The sequence below is a fragment of the Urtica dioica genome, chromosome 6 (genome assembly GCF_054948205.1).
Source record: "Urtica dioica subsp. dioica isolate 48M chromosome 6, U.dioica_male_clone48M_v1_H2, whole genome shotgun sequence".
Taxonomy (NCBI): domain Eukaryota; kingdom Viridiplantae; phylum Streptophyta; class Magnoliopsida; order Rosales; family Urticaceae; genus Urtica; species Urtica dioica.
In genome coordinates this window covers 3,574,114-3,589,831 of record NC_142761.1, presented here as the reverse complement: position 1 = coordinate 3,589,831, position 15,718 = coordinate 3,574,114, and the positions used below count along the sequence as shown (strand labels likewise).

The 15,718-nt window shown below is 32.3% G+C and overlaps 1 protein-coding gene across 1 annotated transcript; it reads left to right on the top strand.

Moving 5' to 3' along the window:
• Window positions 1–7,699: 7,699 nt before the first annotated feature.
• Window positions 7,700–10,318, top strand: LOC149392977 (RNA-binding (RRM/RBD/RNP motifs) family protein). Its single transcript, XM_089617709.1, has 4 exons — window positions 7,700–8,038; window positions 9,502–9,570; window positions 9,883–9,989; window positions 10,092–10,318. The coding sequence occupies exons 1-4, from the start codon at window positions 7,789–7,791 to the stop codon at window positions 10,173–10,175; spliced, it is 510 nt and encodes a 169-aa protein (XP_089473835.1). The 5' UTR covers window positions 7,700–7,788; the 3' UTR covers window positions 10,176–10,318.
• The last annotated feature ends 5,400 nt before the right edge of the window (window positions 10,319–15,718 follow it).

Below are 15,718 nucleotides of genomic sequence, written 5' to 3'. Positions count from 1 at the left end.
GGATTTGTTTTAGATTTCAAACCCTATTTTAAAATCTTGATCAAGGTCCATGCACAGTCTAGCTAGCTAGCATGCTTCAAGAAATGAATAAAAAAAAATCCCACTTCTTCTTAAAATAGAAATTTTTTGCTAACCTATATAATGTTATCTAGATAAGAAAATTCCTTGACAATCTTTAAAAAAAGATGTACTCTCAAACAAAAAATATATTTAAGTAACTTTCTTTGAAGTTGACTGGTGTGATATTTTGTATCTTAATTAATATAGTTAATGGGTGAAATTCCGTAGAAAGGAAGAATACATTATGGGTATAAAATTAAGTTTAGTATCTTATTAGGGGTAATAATTAATTTGCTAGATAGCTTAACAGTTTGCTTAGTGGTTAATTTATTTACTATATTCCAGACATGTTCTATCTTAGAGATGCAAACTTTCTAAAGTTGAACTTAAAATATCCTCCGATATGTTAGATTGGACCACTTAGAATATGTATTATGGATTATTATATTTATATGTGTACTGTATACGCATTATAATATACACATATAAAAATATTTTACCTACTTAATGTGCATATAGCAGTAGTATCAATCTTAATTTATTGATATGTACATCGTAATTATTACACGCGTGTATGAGTATTTATAAATAATACTAATGGGCTGCGCCTGCGCCTATGTAACACACACACATATATATATACTAGTTTTATCTTCGCGCTACGCGCGAATGATTTTAGCATATTATAAATGATAATAGCAAGTAAAATTTGTAGAGGTTAATTTGTGCTATCAAGAATCGTAAACAATGGGCACCAAATAAATCGACGATTAAGAAAAAAACTCTTAAATATCATGAACGAATAATAAAATGTAAAAAATTTATTTTGTACATTGATTAGACTTTCACAGGTAAATAAGACTTGCGTTCACTTTCTAATGAAATATGGAGACACATATAAGGTGAAAGTAAATAAATATCAAAGATAAAAAGAAAGATAATTTGATAAAGGAAATATAAAACTAACATACCCTCAAAATAATGTATATTATTGATATAGTATAATATAGTATCAGTAATTATGATTATAAAATACATAAAAAAATTATAAAAAAAGATATTGATGAGAGAGAGAAAAAAAAATATACATTAAAAAAAGATTTTCAAAATAGTTTAAAAAAACTCAAAAAAAAAAAAAAAAGATATAGTATAATTAAGAAAAAACCCTTAAAAATCATGAACGAATAATAAAATGTAAAAAATTTATTTTGTACATCGATTAGATTTTCTTGGGTAAATAAGACCTGCGTTCGCTTTTCAATGAAATATGGAGACACATATAAGGTGAAGAGAAATAAATATCAAAGAGAAAAAAAATAGAATTTAATAAAGAAAATATAAAACTAACATACAGTCAAAATAATGTATGTTATTGATATAGTATAATATAGTATCAGTAATTATGATTATAAAATACATAAAAAAAATTATACAAAATATATTGACGAGAGATGGAGAAAAAAAATAATATACATAAAAAAAGATTTACAAAAGAGATTGAAAAAAAACTAAAAAAAAAAACGATATAGTATAATTATGAAAAACCCTTAAAAATAATGAACGAATAAGAAAATGTCAAAAAAATTATTTTGCACATCGATTAGGCTTCCATTGGTAAATAAGACGTGCGTTCGCTTTCCAATGAAATATGGAGACACATATAAGGTGAAGAGGGAAATAAATATCAAAGAGAAAAAGAAATAGAATTTAATAAAGAAAATATAAAACTAACATACAGTCAAAATAATGTATGTTATTGATAGTATCAGTAATTTTGATCATAAAATACATAAAAAAAATTATACAAAATATATTGATGAAAGAGGGAGAAAAAAAACCAATATAAATAAAAAAAAATTTACAAAATATAAAAAAAAAACAAAAACAAAAACAAAAAAAGAAAGGCAAAGAAAAAAGAAATACGGCAAAAAAAAAAACCCCCCGCCACGTGGCGGCTTGTGGATGAAAGTTGGAAGGAGAGTTTGTGTTTATTATCTATGTTATAGATATATATATATATATATATATATATGTATGTATTTACATCTCTCTCTCTCTCTCTCTCTATATATATATGTATTTACATCTCTCTCTCTCTCTCTCTCTCTCTCTCTATATATATATATATATATATATATATATATATATATATAACGTGTACGTAAAATCTAATCAATCAGTTGCGTTTTGTTCAGATTAAAAAGCCCTGTTTTTGTTTTTAGAAAAAACTAAACTGCTTATCTAGTGTTTGGCAAAACTGTTTTTACAAAAAACTTCAAAAACGATTTTAGATTTTGTACATGAGATGGAAAAGTTAGGATTCTTAGTTTTTAGAAAAAGTGTTTTTAAGTTTGGTATATATATTACTGTAATATCCTCGTACAAAATATTATTCATATATATGTATATAAATAAGCATATTAATAATTATTATTTAATTATTAAGAACATGTCTATTTTAGTCTTTTTACTATAATATATTTATTTTACCAAACGCTAAATCAGTTTTTGTTACCAGAAACAGTTTACCAAACACCTTGTCAGTTTTTTAAAAAAACAGTTTTTTTTCAAAAACTGAATCTAAAAGCACTTTTTTTAAAAACAAAGCTATGTCAAACGGGGCCATTGCTAAGGTTGATAATTGTGATGGTTTCATTTTACATAAATGGAAACTAAGATTTTAGAAAGATTCAAATTTCTAATTCACAAATTTTACCATAATTTGAAAACCTAATTCACAACTTTTACCATACAATTAAAGATTATTTCGATTTGTGACAAAATATTTGTTATTAAAAAATCACTAAAATTTTGTTCGAATTTAATTTTATGCTGAGATTTTTTAAAAAATTAGGCCTTTTACCAACTTTGCACGATGTTTTAATTTTGGGTCTTTTAGCTATATAGTCATTTGACTTGTAGCGTTTTATATGATAGCCAACATTTTGTAAATTTTCTGTAAATAGTCACCTCAACTTATTCACGACATTTAAAAAGAAAAAAAAAAACTCAAAATATGCGAGAATATTTTTGGATATTTTTGTTTTTTGAGTGCCGTAAATAAGTTTAGATGTTTATTTACAAAATATTGACTATCTACCAATTTTTAAACTTTCGGTGACTTTGACTAATTTTTTGTTTAATCTTTGGTTGCTAGCAAGATTCTAGAAGAAAAATTACAATGTTCAAGTGATTATTAATTTCTTATATATAAAACAAATTGGTTATTAGTAATGCCCTCTTTAATTATTTATACTTTTCTTATTCCTCCTAGTCTTAGCAAAGTATTGACGAGACTAAACATGGAAAAGGAAGTCAATTAATAGTGTTGATATGGAATATAGATAGGAAACATTTCTGGTGGAGAATATTTTTTGTTTTTATTGGTTGTGAATTGTAAATTTATATACGTCTATATAACTAATATTTTATCTCTTAATATCTATAGCTGTAGTCGTATACTTTGTATATACGGAAAGGAGTTTCTACATTGAAAACCAATATGAATTGTATCATAAAGGAAAATGATAATAATATCTCTCATGCTTTTATTTCCGTACATAATTATTTACTGCGGATATATTTTCTCCACTCATCAGAGGATCAAACGAGTTTCCACAACAAATTGGTTTTGATAATTGCTTTTTTTATTTTTTTATTTTTTTTAGAGCTCTAAAGATCTAGCCAAATTGAAACATAGGATTGCAATGCAGCCGTAATTTGATTAATTTATGGTAATTAGCCAAAAAAAATATTAGTATTTTACCCAAATACCCTTAATTATCTATTTTCAGATATTTTTGTAAAAAAACATAATAGTTAAGATCCCACAAATTTAGTAATTTAACAAAAAAATAAAACAAAAAATCGTCACTCATCATTAACAAAAAAAAATAAAAATAGAGAAGAACAAAAAATTCCCGCAGAAGAAGATGAAGACCAAACAATTAACATTTATTAACGAATATTAGTTGCACATTTTTTATAAAATTTTGAAAAACGTAAACCTAGAAACTCATTAATAGGTTTTCACGATTATTAAATGTGTAGTTTGAAAAATAAATACATAAAATCATAAATCTAATTACCTATTAATAGTTATTAGCGAATATTAACTTAACACGATTTAAAAGAAGAAATTTACGATCATTGTTGATGATATTCTGGCCGATATTCAAACTCTAACCTTAGCTCCGTTCTTTGGTTGTGAGTCCTACATCAAGCAATCTACTAGAAAACAACAAAGAAATCAAGCCCTAATTTTTCAAACCCTAAATCAGATAAAAACAAAGACACCATTTTGGAGACTGAAACTGTTGAATTCAGCTAAAATCATTGAACATTTGTGACAAAGTCACAAGGTCGTTTTATTGGCCTTTTTTTACTCAAAAATCTATACAGATTTGCGAACATTTGACTTCGTGTTCAAATACTGCATCAGAGAGAGCGATTTTGGAGAGAGAGAGAGGGAGAGGGAGAGAGATAGAGAGAGAGAAAGCGATTTTGGAGAGAAAGAGAGAGAAATTCGAAAAAAAGACGAGAGATATATGATAGAGAGCGTGAGATCCTACTAATGAGGGAGATATTACTAATAAATTGTTCTTTTTAATTTCAAAAATTTTATATTTAAATAACTAATAAAAATAAGGGTAATAAGGGAATAAAAAAAAACCCGCCACGTCAGCATGATGGCTATTTCTTAAAAAAAATGAAACGTCGGCTAAAATAAAATTCACGCGTTTCAAGTGACTTACTTGGCGACTATTCTCTTTTTTTAATAATCTATTATTTATTTATATAGCCCGAAAATCTAGTAAAGAAAAAATTCATTGAAGAAAATTTAGTTCAGGAATAAAACGACATTAAAACAACTCTACATACGACAAAAAGAAGAAAACGACAATATAAATTGTAGACGACCAACAATAGATAGAGATGTTAAAGATTGCCAAAATCAAATAAGTACAATACATGTATCTTAGATTATAATGAAAAGAATACCTGGAAAAAAAATAAAATAAAATAAAAATTCTCTTAACTCCTTTTTTTTTTTTTTTTTTTTTTTTAATGATAGATGTTCATTCTCTTCTAGCTATGTTTTGTTTTGGGTATTAATTTGATAAGGAACTAAAAATGAAGTCATAAAAACTTACTATGTAAGAAGTTCAGACAAATCTGGCCAAAAATCGTAGAAAGTGTAAATGGGGCAAGCCCACCAGTAATCATGGACGTATAGAAATAAGGTACAATATAAAAGAAGTAGAAATTGCTTCTGGCAACGGTTTTTTGTGCTTACTGTCAAAATAACGCCTAAAAATATTTTATATCCAAAATCACCCTATCGTGTTGTTAAATACGCTTGTACTCCTAGATAACTGTTTCGAAATTGTATATTGACTGTATGTTTAAAAAGTTGTATACTGAAAATTGAAACTAATTACAAGTTTGAATTTTTTTTTTAACTAATATTATGAAATTTATGTCATTTTATCAAAATTCAGCAAAAACTCAAAATTTGACCGTTTCATTACTAAAATCATGATTTTTTACAAAAAAAAAAAAAAACTCTTTCGTGACTCATCTTTCACGAAATTTAAAATTTGTCAGTGAAATACATAATTTTGTGATTGATTTATCATGAAATACATAATTTTGTGACCGATCTATCACAAAATTATTAAAGATATTATAGTTTTTTTACAACTCATTTAGTAATGGTCAAATATCAAATTTTAGTTGACTTTGGTAAAGTGACGCCAAATTAATAATATTTGTATCAAAACTGATTGTATGTATATTAAAAACTGTATAATGAAACTATATAATGTATAATGAAAAATGTATGATGTATACTGAAATGTGTTATTGTCCTAAATACTTGAAAAAATAACAATTTTTTTAATATGTTTTGAAATTACGGTTATTTTGAAAAGAATCCTAAAAAAAGAAAACGTTAGTCTTGTAATTCTCATATAAAAGTGTACCAACAAATTTTATACGATAAAGTTCATAAATATCTTGTTAGAAGATGAAAAGTCTCTGAATACATCTAATTTTCAAATATTTCATAAGTACCTCATTTTTTTAGATTTAAGATAATTTTCCTGTCACTTTGAATGAAACTATAATTACTAAGAAATTTCTTAACGAAATGATAATTTGTATAAAAAAAAAATAAGTCTAATAAAATTGTAAACAATAAATAAAAAATTCTTGAAATAAAATGATATATTATTTTAATAAGGATGAAGAGCAAGGTAATAAATAGTTGAAATTAATAATTTACTATTGCTATGAAATTAATAATTACTATTGTTATGACATTAATAATATAAGAGTAAATTAGCATATTAAGTTCATCTATCTATCCAACTGGAATTTAGATAGTAGTTTAAGGACGAAGAGTTGAAATGCCACAGGAAACGGAGATTTTTTCGCGCGGGATCCCGCGAACTACGGTATTTTATGTTGTATAACATACAAAATCATTATTACTTATACATCTTGTATATATTATAGATGAAAAATAAATTATTATAAGGGTATATTTGTTATTTCCTTATTAAGCATTACATTATATTGTTAAACCAAACACACTAATTTTAAATAGAAGAAATTATATCAAATAGTCGAATGATTACGCTCAATTAAAATTATAATTCAACTATTCAAATATTAATATATGTTCATTCACATATGTTAATTCATGTATATGTCTCACATAATATAGTTGCGTCTTGTCTTAGTTTAAACTATGTTAGAATTTTAACATAGTATATGTTGACAGACAAAATTAGTACAACAAATGTCTCACGAAGAGCACTTGGTTCCGAAAACGCAGTCCTGAGAAGTTCGAGTGTCTGGACAAGATTATCTCTAAATACAGACAAATCTAGTAAAAGAGAGAAAATAAATCAGGGTGTTGAACGATAGGTGAAGGTGTGGCGAGTGATCGTGTATGCGTTAAAAAATTGTGACTTGCTTCCTCAATGAACTCCTCCTCTATTCATAGGGGTCTTTGGGTCGAGAACGTGAGGTGATGAATCCACACGTTCTCGTCAGTTTAAAGAGTAACCGTTCTAAGGACGTGCGTAATGGATGAGTATTCCTCGTATGCTCAGTATATAACCGTTGAAGTGTTAATCTTGGTTTAGTTTTAATTTATTTACACGTGTTTGCTTTGTTATCACTAGTCTTTGACCTAACATCTTCTCTTCTCTCCGAAGTTCGGCCTGATAGTGTTCGTTTTTTTACTTATGAACAGATTGTTCTTTTACCTTCATGAGCCTTTAGGCTTATTTGATTCGAACTCGGTGCTGAATTCTTTTTGTTCTCGATGTTTTCGATCTCATACTCGGACTTGTGCAATTTATACGAGTAACAGTATTTCTAAAGTGACCACATGCCTAACTCTTTCTTTGAAATCTAGTATTCTTTTTAAGATATGATTACTTTAACAAAGATTGCAGATAACAAGATTATTTTAACCATGGTTGAGGACTAGTCGTGCAAAAACGAAAACGACATTTGTAACTTCAAAGGTGTGTCTCGCTCGCTTGGTCTCGCGTACACGAACGACATCGAAGGAGTGAGAGGTGAGACAGAAAAAAGAAAAAAAGAAAAAGAAAAAGAAAAAGAAAAAGAAAAGAAGATGAATAACACAACGAGCAAATGAATTTGTTCTTATCTTGGTTGGGTTTTGGGGTTTAAGGGGATAAGAGGTTGAGGATGACGTCAGTTTCTTGCCGGAGCCAGTTACCATGGTCGACACTGGAATTCCAATCCCGCGACGATAAACGCAAGCCCTTCTTCTCCGTCCGAAATGGATTTCGATTCCCGGCCAAAGCCTCTCTCCGATTCCGGTTGGCCGTTTCTCCCGGAGCCCGATTCCCCTCCGTTCTTCCGATCATTCGCTGCTCCTCCGATGACTCCGCCGCCACTGACTCCGATACTTCTCCTCCGAGCATTTTCATCAAAGGTATAACATTTATTATTTTACCCTTATTGGATCTTTTTTTATTTATTTACAGAAATGCTGTGCCTTGCATTATTTTCAATATCAGTAAATAATAAGAATGATGCAATGCAATCGTAGGTAGGCATGTGATGGCATTTGGATAAAAATTGCCTCGTTTAACTGGGTTGTGAGTACTAGTGGACGTTATTTAACTATAATTATACTTCACGTTATTTTGTTTATTTCGTGAACTATCAGTATCAGTTTAAGACAAATTAATACTGAAATTCTTCTGTTTGTTTATAAGTTGTGGAATGAAATACAGTTGTTCTTTTAGAAGGAAGGTATTTCTTCTTATGAAGAACCTGATGAGAGCAATTTTTAGAAGTTGCTCTGAGCACAATATTGATTTAGCTCGTCTCTTGTTACCACTGTGTCTCTTGAGAAAGAACATCTTATATATAGAGAGACCAATAAGGCAAATGGCCAATTCCAAGGGGTTGGTCTAGTGGTAAACGGCGATTCTCGGGACCTTATAAGTCTCCGGTTTTGATTCCCCTTTTACGCAACAATCGGGGTCATGTAGTCTCTTGGTCGATTATGCTGGGGCCTCGTTGATTTCAGACGGGTCTTATACAGATACAACTAGGGACGAAGGCAGGAATTTAAATTAGGGGGGTCTAATATGCAAAAAAAAAAAAAAAAAGTTCAGGAGGGGCTAATTTATAAATTTTTAGGGTAAAAAATGTAAAAATTTATAAAAAATGGGCAAAAGGTGCAAATGAGGCAAAGGGCCGAGGTGGACCGAAGGGACTGTGATTAGGTTCCGATCCCGTCTTCGGGTGATGCGGACCTGCCCTACGTGCGCCTTTGGGTGCGTGGGCCGAGTTTTGGGTCAGTAGCGCTCTCGTTTGGCCTTTGGGCTTGACTCTTCGAAAAAAATTCCATAAATAACTTATTCGGAGATGGTAATACCATGTATACCTCATTTTTAATTTTTATTTGAAGATGGTATTTCCATAAATACCAAGTTTTTTTTTTTTTTTTTTTTTTTTACAATTTGGACTTATTCTAAACCAAACTGTTGACACGGAAAAAAAAGGTAAATGAAATTGTAAGAGTAATTTTTTTATTTTTTATTTTTAAATAAAACTGTAAACAAAAAGAATAATATTGTAGGGTAAAGTGATTATGAATTAAAAGAAGTTGAGGAGGTAATTGGGAATTAAGTTAGAAAAGAAGGTGTTACAAATAGTTTTCTAGATCTCGCCGTTTAGGGGTTACGGTCCCGGTGTGACGCCTTTGTGTGTGTTGTTTTTCGGTTGGCATGTCCTTTGTCGAGTAATGAAAAACGATGCCATCGCTTTTTTTTTTTTTTTTTGCACTCGTGTACATTAATAATGTTCTAAAAGCCTGCAATGTTGAACAAAAAATTAGATAGTGAATTTGAAGGTTACCAATGCAATAGATTATTATGTGTGTAGGTTTTCCCCGATCAACATCCGAAGCACGATTAAAGAAGGCATTCTCAGAGTTTGGAAGGGTGAAACAAGGTTTGTCCTATCATTGTGCTAGTTAGTCATACTCATTTGTGTTTCTTGCTATACAAGTAATCCTTAAAACTCCTGCTAGTTAAATTTCCAGAACAATGCATGAGACAAGGATGTGATATATTTGATATCAGAGTCCAACAAGTTCAAACGGGAATTCGATCCAATTCTCTGGTATTTGCCATAAGATGGCGAGTCGTTATTAAAGAGCCATCATCTTGGAATAAAAAATACAAAAATAATCAGCTACTTCTCTTAATAGTCATTCAATCTTTTTACCTTTCAACTGCAATTACTGATGTTATCCTTTTGCAGTAAAAATTCTTACAGACAGAGAAACCGGTGAATCTCTCGGAGCTGCGTACATTTGGATGAATAAGAAAGAGTACGCTGAACTGGCTGTCAAGCAAATGAACGGAGCGGTATGGTCCAATTTGCACATTATTATTATTATTGGATTCAATTTCTTATTTCATTTGTCTAATAACCAGTACATGGTTTGGTTTGGTTTTGTTTTGTTTCAGTTCTTTGATGGCAAGTTCATTTCTTTGACTATTCCAAAGGGTTCTTTCAAAAGAGAGAAAAAGGAGAGGAAAATTGACTTTTAATCCCAGTGCTGGGTCACTATATGAGAAACAAATAACATATCGAAAATATCCAAATGATTAAATGTCACTCATCTTACTTTTTGTTTCCTTCATGTTCTGTCTGCGTAGATTATTGCTTATAAAAACTAATTTTTTTGTTTTTATGTCTATATTTTAGTCCTAACACTATCTAGGTTACTATATTATTAAATCAAAATCTCATAAACTGTAACGATTTTTTAATCGAATGTAAGGTGGAACTACTCACACCTTACACTACTACAAAATTGACATTAATAAAAATTATGGTTGACACAAAACAACGGTCACTAATGTCTCAAAAATATCTTGAAGACGTAAAACACTATAAATAATTTAAAAAAAAAGGGTCACTAATGTCATCTTGAATATGTAAAGCAAATAAACCAATGTCTATAAGCCACTTGTAATCATAAGCTAATTTGGACTTCTACTATAGAATAAACCCGAGTAGTTAAAATTAAAATAAAAAAAGAAATCAAAATCAGGAGAATAGAAGATTATAAATGGTAAATATCTTAATTCTTGCATATTAGACTATAGTATCATTCTGAAGCGACGTACGTAAGAAGACCATATTATAATATCAATCCCTAATAAGAAATTATATCATCAACTCAAATGATACCATCTTATAATACAAACAAAGCATTATACGTATATAACGTCCAAATTTGCAGGAGCAAATCTCGACACAATCGTGAATATTACTAGAAAACAGAGCACGGCACATCAGGAATCTAGATCTAGATTACAAATTTTATTTGACCATAAATATTTTAGCAGTTAAGGGCTTGACTTTAATTTTTCTTTGATATTGAAGGATCTAGATTACAATTTTTATTTGACCATAAATATTTTAGCAGTTAAGGGCTTGGCTTTAATTATTCTCTGATATTGAAGACAGGTATCGTTGAGCCATTACGATGACTGAAACCTGTTCAAGAAATTATTCTCCTCTTTAATGAATCAAACGGCTTTATACTACGACATAAAAAAAAAATATAACCAACTAAGTCACAATGAATCTAAATTTTATTTTCTCGATTTTATCTTTACTAATTAGTTATTTGAATTATTTAAAAATTAAAAAAATATCATAATTGATATGTATTATAGATGATCTATTTGATGGCTTCTGCTTTAGTTTCAACTTTGGACATCTCTCTCTCACTACGACAAATACTGACAACAGCCACAATTTTTTTACTCGGAAATAACCACGACTTATAGTGACTAAATAGTCAGGACTTTTGATGCTACAGCCGCGACTTGTCATGGCTGTTGCCATTTTCATGTTTTTAATAAGGCGGCTTTACGGCTGTTGCCATTTTTCATGTTTTTAATAAGGCGGCTTATTCTCTCTCTCTCTCTCTCTCTCTCCATATGGACGTAAACTATATCTCCACTTATTACAACGTTCTTTTTGTCCCATTGTAAAAAGTTAACTTTTTTACAATGGTGTTTTCTCATGTTGTAGAATCCACAATTTGTAGTAGTGATAGCACAAAGTGATTGCTTGCAATGTGGATTTGGCGATCATCGATGGCATAGACTGGTCGATCGAAGATGAGTGTTTGGATTTCAATTTCTCTAAAGAGGAGTTTCAAGTTCTGTGATCAGCCCCAGTGATCTCGTTCGACATGTAGTAATTTAGAGAGGAAAAGATGGAGAAATATTTTCTACTTGTTGTTTTTATATGAGAGGAGAATATCTATTTATATAGGTAGGAAAATAATAAACAATTACATTTGTGCATTGGAAGTATAAAGATAATATAGGAAATATACAAAAATGGGAAAGAGGATATGCAACTTCTAATGAGATAGAGCAACTTTCAATGAGATAGTGCAACTTCCAAGAGATACTGGGACTCATGAGCTTGTGTTTTCAATACTCCCCCTCAAGCTTGATGGTAGATGTTGAGAAGATCAAGCTTGCTACACAGCTCGAAAAATCTAGCTCGAGTAAGAGGTTTGGTGAGAATGTCTGCAAGTTGATGACGCATTGGAATGTACTTCATTTCGATGATCTTCGACTTTATCTTCTCACTGATGAAGTGACGGTCAATCTCGATATGCTTGGTTTTGTCGTGATAAACTGGATTTTTAGCAATGTTGAGGGCGGCTTGATTGTCGCATAGAAACTTGATAGGTCCTTTGAAATTGGTTTTGATTTCATTAATAATCCTCTTCAACCATATGCCTTCACACACTCCATTCGCTAATGATCCGAGTTCCGCTACAGCACTACTTCGCGAGACTACATATTGTTGCTTGCTATGTCACGTGACGAGATTCCCCCATACATAGGTGCACATGCTTGATGTCGATCTTCGATCTGGGACATACCCTGCCCAATCTGCATCAGTGAAAGCTTTGATATCTCGACTGATTCTTTTCTTGAACGAGAGACCTGTTCCTGGAGCAGATTTGAGGTATTTGAGAATTCGCATGACTGCTTCCATGTGAGTTTTCAAGGGATATTACTCATGAATCTACTGATCATGCTCACTGCAAATCCGATGTCAGATCTAGTGTGAGTGAGGTAGATGAGTTTTTTTACAAGTTGCTGGAATCTTTCTTTGTCGGTGGCGACCTCGGTTGTTCGAGCTACTAGCTTTACATTGGTATCCATCGGAGTATCAGCTGGTTTGCAATCGAGCATGCTAGTTTCCCTGAGGAGATGCAATGTGTATTTACACTGAGACACAAAAATACCTTTCTTAGATCGTGCAACCTCCATGCCTAAGAAGTATCGCAAGCTTCTAAGGTACTTGAATTCGAACTCGGATGACAAAGTCTGCATCAATCTCTTGATTTCTTCAAGATCATCTCCGGTAATGACTATATCGTCCACATATACACTGATGATGGTGTGCTTGCCTTGAGTTGAGATCTTTGAGTAGGATCTGCTTGAATTTGTGAGTATTCCCACTATTTGAGCATATGAGTGAACTTTCCGAACCAGGCTCAAGGAGATTGCTTGGGTCAGTATATGGACGTTTTGAGTTTGCAGATTATGTTGACATCTTGGTTGTTCTTGAAGCCTGATGGGATTTGCATGTAGATTTCTTCTTGTAGTTCGCCATTCAGGAAGGCATTCTTCACATCGAGCTGGATAAGTGGCCAAGCTAAGTTGGCTGCTAGAGAGAGAAGAATTTTGATGATGTTGAACTTAGCGACCGGTGCAAAGGTTTCTCGATAATCAATGTCATACAAATGAGTGTACCCCTTAGCAATGAGACGAGCTTTGAATCTCTCCACGAAGCCATCTGAGTTGTGTTTGATGGTGAATAACCATCTGCATCTAACGGTTCGTTTGTTAGGTGGCAGCTTGGTGATTTCCCACTTGTCATTCTGCTCGAGGGATTAGATTTCTGCATGACTAACATCTTGCCAAGCGGGGATCTGGAGGGTTTCTTCGATTGATTGTGGCAGCTTTGCCTGATCCAATTTTGTCACATAGGCTTGATAGCTCGCTGAGAGATTCTCATAGTACACATAATCTTTCATCTTGTATGGGCGACATGAACGAGCAGGTTTTCTCAAGACGATAGGTAAGTCTGGAGATGATATGTTACCTTATTTATTGGTTTCGGTGTTCAGGACTGGACAGACATCATAGGTGCGAGCTTACGTCGGACTCTGGGTAAGGTTTAGGTCACTAAGAACTTTCGAACTGGATTTTGAGGGTTCAGGGTTTAGTGAACTGGGCACAGGATTGTTTGGAATGTTTGGAAGAGTTTGAGGTGAGTTCGTCAGGCTAGGCGGTAAATGATTCGGAGATGAACTGATGTCTCGATTGATGATGAGCTAATTTGGGGAGTCATTCTCGTTGCTCTCCCTCTGACGAGCAGAATTGGCGAAGTGCGAGGCATTAGAGAGCCCAAACTTTGTCGCCCGACGTCCGCAGCCTGGTGGAAGATGATGCATCACCATTCGTCGCAAATATCCTCATAGAGGATGTTGCGCGCGACTTCCTTCTATCGCGTATTCCCACCTACAATGGAAAGGCCGACCCACTTTGCCACATTCAAAAGTATCAAATGTGGATGAGAGTGGGAACACACTCAGCGGCGATTATGTGCCAGAAATTATGCCTCACTTTGAGTGGTCCCGTTATCGGTGGTTCCTAAATCTGAGGCTCGGAACTATCCAATCTTTTGAGGAGCTGCAGCAAAACTTCATGTGGGAAGACAATATGGTATCAGACATGAACTATCGCTCTGATACCAATTGTAGAGAAATAAGGTTGTATCATACACGAACAATCGTTATGACACTAATTATTTGGAAGTCACAAGTTGGTATTAAACAGGAACGATCACTCCGTTGCCATTTGATGGGTAAATTACTTCCTTAAGGTTGATTACGGTTCTCATGTATCGAACACGAACAATCGTTTCAATTCTTATTATCGGGTAACCAATCTCTTAACCCTTACAATATGTTTACTAGTGGGGAATAGAAGACATGAACGATCGCTAATCTTTAATGTAAACAATAATTACTAGGATACTCAAAATTCTACAATAACAACATATCTAATATTGGGCAAACATTATCAACACAAACTGTAAGAGGATTTAGTTTTATACCTTCGGCTCAGCTACAAATCATCCACACTCCTAGCTTTTGGATTTCCTTGATTTTTGCATCAAGCTTGCAGTGATCTTCAGATCTCGGCTGCTCCTTGCTCCTTTGATCTTCAGATCTCCAAGCTCTCGGACTCCTCGGCGGCTTCTTGGATCTTCAAGCCTTCGGATTCCTCGACGACTCATTGCGCCTTGGATCTTCGGGTCTTCAAACTCGGGTTGATCGATACCGTAGTCTTCCAAGTTGTAATCTCCGGAATGAAAGAGACCAATGTGTGGGTCAACTATTTTCTCACTAATTAAACCAACAAGGTGTCAGAATAATTCTTTCTTTCTTTGAGAGATGGTATGAACGGATTTTCCAACTCAAGGAAAGAAGGAAAAAACGTCCAAGACCAAGGGAGAGGGGAGCAGTGCAATGTTGGGCGATTTTTACACTACCCCAAACCCCTTATTTATAGCTTTCTAGCTTACCCAAAATATAATATGCATTTATTTGATTTCCTTTGATCATATTCTAATTAATGTGAGAGATTTATTCGATAACTAGAACAAATCAAATATCTTCAAGATACTTTAATAAATAAAATATTTAGATCTTCTCTTTCAGCTAAGAGAAAGAAAGAGCCCGAGTTCCCGAAAATCTCCACTATGATCGTAACACCACGAAATATCCCCGATCCGTCACGATCCTTTCGAAATCATAGGAGATTCGACACTCGTAACCCAAGATCGAGACATGTTTCAAACTCGAACTCCGACACGTGTCTCGTGTATGTTGATCTAAAAACACGCATTAACAGTCGCAAAATCAATGTTAGTGTTATCCTGAACACAAACACATAAAAAAATAACTATAGTTATTATTTTATCTTGGTATGTGCAAATTTATCATAAGCTTACAAGAATAAAAAATAAAAATAAAAAC

Bases quoted from the DNA above. Each gene is read 5' to 3' on its own strand.
- LOC149392977 (XM_089617709.1), top strand. From the start codon at position 7,789: ATGACGTCAGTTTCTTGCCGGAGCCAGTTACCATGGTCGACACTGGAA. The intron at 9,571-9,882 runs GTTTGTCCTATC...ATCCTTTTGCAG, and splicing joins GTTTGGAAGGGTGAAACAAG to TAAAAATTCTTACAGACAGA. The intron at 9,990-10,091 runs GTATGGTCCAAT...GTTTTGTTTCAG, and splicing joins TCAAGCAAATGAACGGAGCG to TTCTTTGATGGCAAGTTCAT.